Source organism: Enhydra lutris, unplaced genomic scaffold (genome assembly GCF_002288905.1).
Source record: "Enhydra lutris kenyoni isolate GAN:26980312 unplaced genomic scaffold, ASM228890v2 scaffoldscaffold4, whole genome shotgun sequence".
Taxonomy (NCBI): Eukaryota; Metazoa; Chordata; class Mammalia; order Carnivora; family Mustelidae; genus Enhydra; species Enhydra lutris.
In genome coordinates this window covers 21,670,592-21,672,197 of record NW_019154088.1, presented here as the reverse complement: position 1 = coordinate 21,672,197, position 1,606 = coordinate 21,670,592, and the positions used below count along the sequence as shown (strand labels likewise).

Sequence of the window (1,606 nt, the reverse complement as noted above, 5' to 3'; positions counted from 1 at the left end):
CAGAATTATCAATTTCACTATTTATATTTTACATATTTTCTGTATTTAGCATGTAATGTTTTATAACAAGGGAAAAGTGACATTTGTAACATTTGAAAGACAAGAATTAAAACTTTATCCATAATAGGATGTGCTAATGTATTAAAATTTATTTGTATGAAAGGGTTCTGAATAGCAAATGTAAAGTCATCTTTAAAACCCAAGCTTCACAATAAAACATTACTAACTGCCTTCAAGAATCCATTCAGCAATGGTCATCTAACAAAATGCTCTAACTCTGTCCAGGTCATCATGAGCTTACTCTTTCTCTTATAAGCTTTTAATGTCTAATATGTTAGCTTTCACTTGTGGATAAACAACAGCACAAAAGCTATCCTTGAAGGTCTATGTCAAAAGACAGGGCTGCCCCAGTCCCAGGTTTGAGTGCAGGCAGCAGGTGCCTGGGAAGCAATGTGTGCTTGCTGCGCAGAAATACCCAGCTGAGTCTTCAGGCTGGGTGTCTCTGATGTGCAGGGAGAAACGTTTGGCCGTCTTATTCAATAAAACAGTGAGTCTTTGTTCTTCTTTTGTGGCCATGCTTGAAAGAATGTATACAAGGAGCTGGGGACCTTTCCCAGGTTCTTGCTTATACCAGGGGAAGTAGTCTGAGTTACTGTCTGAATAACTGCAGTTGATAACAGAGCTGCTTCCCTCCTGGACACTCAGGGTAGAAGGATGCTGCTCCACATTCTCTCCCTGGCTGAACCCTGTGCAGAAAGAAAAAGTCAGAGAAACGAGAGGAGATTCCAGGTTATTGTGCTTCAGAATGCTCTTTTTCTACACTAAGTGGAGGAAACATTGAATAAAGCCAGTCTTGACTTCTGAAGAATATCCACTAATATACTCTGTTGCTCATAAACGCTCAACTCACAGTTCAGCTGCAGCCAGGAGAACATGATTAAAGCTCCCATCAATGTCTTCATGGTTCCTCCCAGTTAAGCTCAGGTTCAGAACTGCAGCCCCAGCCAGCTCAGCTCCTTTTCTTATCAGGCTGTCCCTTCTTTCCGCTAACAGAGTAACTTCCCACATTGTCTACCAGCCAATAAGAAAAGATTCTGCTGCTGCCATAGTCTAGCCCATCAGATGCACTAAGATGAACCTCCATGTGTTCTCCATCAGCACAGGTGCACTGCCATCTTGTGGTCACATCTCTACTGAACTCACTGGGGAAATGCTCTTCTCTTAGCCTGTGCCTCTGAGGGACTCACAAGCAACAGGGCAGCAATCAATAAAGCAAATTAATCAAATTTTAATCAGGAATGGATCTGGATTTTTCAAATGTCTTTTCAGTATCTATTGAGGTACCATCCCAAATTGCTTATCTGTTTCTTGTCAATCTCTTTAATATTATTGATAAATTGTCACAACAAAATATAAAGAAGATGTAATTTTCCCATTTTGCAAATAATGAAACATAGCTCCCAAGTATCAAGAAATTTGTGGCAGAGCTAATAGTTTAGAACACAGAGCAGGATGATATCAAAAGCCTGTTCTCAGTTTTTGCCACTACTAATTGTCAGAGAAAATGTTCATTCATTGCATCTGTGATGGAAGTGGGTTAGTGAAA

General features: G+C 40.1%; 1 gene segment (V, D, J or C); it reads right to left on the bottom strand.

Moving 5' to 3' along the window:
* Positions 1-384: 384 nt before the first annotated feature.
* On the bottom strand, positions 385-962 carry LOC111139392. The segment is given in 2 exon segments: positions 385-746; positions 911-962. Coding segments are annotated over 2 exon segments (414 nt in total).
* Between the last annotated feature and the right edge of the window lie 644 nt (positions 963-1,606).